This window comes from Branchiostoma belcheri, unplaced genomic scaffold (genome assembly GCF_001625305.1).
Source record: "Branchiostoma belcheri isolate BF01 breed outbred unplaced genomic scaffold, Haploidv18h27 scaffold131, whole genome shotgun sequence".
Lineage (NCBI taxonomy): Eukaryota > Metazoa > Chordata > Leptocardii > Amphioxiformes > Branchiostomatidae > Branchiostoma > Branchiostoma belcheri.
Genome location: NW_017802725.1, coordinates 82,977 through 85,476, shown reverse-complemented (window position 1 = coordinate 85,476; position 2,500 = coordinate 82,977). Strand labels below are relative to the sequence as shown.

General features: G+C 42.2%; 1 protein-coding gene across 1 annotated transcript in view; it reads left to right on the top strand.

Annotated features, from left to right (window-relative positions):
• Positions 1-2,500, top strand: part of LOC109464044 — a 43,790-nt gene that overhangs the window by 11,817 nt on the left and 29,473 nt on the right. Inside the window, exon 2 of the mRNA XM_019760968.1 lies at positions 393-551. Within this exon, the coding sequence (XP_019616527.1) occupies positions 393-551 (159 nt within the window). The remainder of the gene's footprint in view (positions 1-392; positions 552-2,500) is intronic.

The window sequence follows — 2,500 nt, the reverse complement described above, 5'->3', positions numbered from 1 at the left end:
GTTTTTCTCTGGGAGGAAGACCAGAGATACTGCCAAAATACCGAGCGAACCTACCTCTGCTTCGAGAGTAGTATGTCTAACTGATGACCATATTTATGTTTACAGAAGGAAAACATATTGTTTTGGCTACGTTTCCTCTTCTTCTTCTTCCGTTCCAAACACTGACCTCTGACCTGGCCAATGACCCGATGACTATGGTAACTGGTGTCGGGTTGCATAATGTTGCAATTTTATGGTAGGAGGGATTTATGCTCCTGCTTGACCATATGTATGAATATGTTTGAGTAAGAATTAGCAAAGCATACCATATGCGAAGGTAGGCATTTGCAAATGTTACCTTTCTAGTTGAATGTAGTGTTTGCCTAACTCCCATGATATCCATGTGTTTTTAGGACAGCAGATTCTGTGACGAGGTGGACAAGTCGACCGGGTACCGGACCAGGTCCATCCTCTGCATGCCCATCAAGGACAGCGAGGGCGAGGTCATCGGAGTGGCACAGGCCATTAACAAGAACCCCGATGGAATGCCGTTTGATGAAGAGGACGTTAAGGTACTGTAAGGATCCAATATTCTGATCCATGTAGTTTCCCCTATGGGAATGGGATAACTCGCCACCCCCGGTGGTGAGTGGGCTAGTCCACTTCTTGGAACCGGTTAGATCTAGTTCAGTCTACCACATGTTCTTCTCTGGAATACACAGTACTACAAGTACACTCCTCGTCTTCTCTCTTTATCTTTATTCCCTAAACCCTGGGGTGGGGGACAGGGCAATTAATGGCACGTTACACTGGTGGCAGCAGTGGGATCATCTGGACCCGGCCAGGAAATCGGTAAGCCTGTCCCTCACCCCCGAACCAGACTTTAATAGATGAGAAGAAGACTTTGTTTTGCAACTTCTCGATGATGCCATGTGCTTAGTTCACCTCTGACCCTCAAGGCCAGGACGATCCTACTCAGTCTCGGGGGTGTCTGTGTTTCATCATAAATCTCTAAACCATTGTAACGTATCGGAAAGTTCTGATAGGTCAATTGTACCGGAAGTCGGTACCGCCCACCGTCTCTCAGAGAGGGTTGGTGGGCTCTGATGACTGTTCGTCTCAGTGCTGTAATCCAGACACGCAAATTATTACAGCTTCAGTGTTAGGAGGCAAATAAGCTGTAACTGTGCTTCTGGTCATAAAATGGTATTGGGTTCTCAGGTATTTTTGACTGGGTTTTGTTATATCCTTCCTGTATGTATGAGCTTCATCACAACAAAAGTCCCCGACTTTTGTTGTCATGAAGCTCTTCGATCCTAAGCGATCCCAGGACAAAAGTTTGTCTCCAATCTCCAACTTTTGTTGTTAATTGATGGAGATCTTTTATGCTCATCTTTTTCCCGAACAAAATTGTCTCGCATCATTTTGTTAAACTCATTAACATACTACATGAACTTTAAGTCTCCAACTTTTGTTGTTAATTGATGGAGATCTTTGATGCTCATCTTTTTCCCGAAAAAAATGTTGCATTTTTCTGTTAAACTATTAACTAGAAATGGACTTTCAGTCTTAAGTCTTGTTAACTTTTGTTGTTAATTGATGGCGCTCCTTAAATACACCTAAGTGCTGTCGCCTGGAGACAGATTACGTCTGATATAACAGATGGAAACTCCTCGAAGGCACTCTAGTGGAACCTCGGCTGAATCACAAGCCTATTACACAGACGCCTAAATGCGCAAGATTCCGGCGACACATCTTCCCTGTCGTCAGAACTATGAATAATTGAAGAGAAGATAACGTCTGTAAGCGTCTTTACTTCGGGAAGTATCAGAAGTTATCAGCTTTTCAGGAGTCCCCCGGGGTCTCCCGTGAGTGCTGCATTAATGCACGACATTCTTGAGAAGCTTTGGTGCAGAAAAGATTAATTGATTCCTCTTTAAAGCCATTGTATTATAGATATAAATGGATGTTAAGGAGAGAGATACCGGAAATATTTTCCATTCCCTAGCCATCATTTTCATCCCACACAAGTCATTATAACATCCATATCGAATGCAGAAGTACCACTGTACACTGACTAGAACAGAGTTGAACAAAAGCATGCCACTTTGTAGTTTTGTACTACTATAATATAATATAATATAGTTGAAATGCAGGATGGAGATTTTATGTCTCAATTACTAGTATTCCTCCCATTAGTTACTCGTGCGATGAATCGTATTACAACTAGCCTTTTGTTGCTCATTTTGGTAAATAATAATATAGTCTTTATTTGGAAAATCATGCCCGAAGGCCAATGGCTTTAACAGAGTCAAAGATACTATACGGTACAAAACAATAAATAGAAACAGACAACTTCTGTCTGTGACAAACTTGTACTTCTACTACTACGCTTGCTATTATGAGGTTTGACTTCTTCTTTGAAGGCAGTGGACAATGAGTAGACCCACGTTTTGCATAATGAGTGGGTGGTGTGATTTTAGTACAAACGCAGCCTTTTGGTGATCTTCTCTCTCTCTCT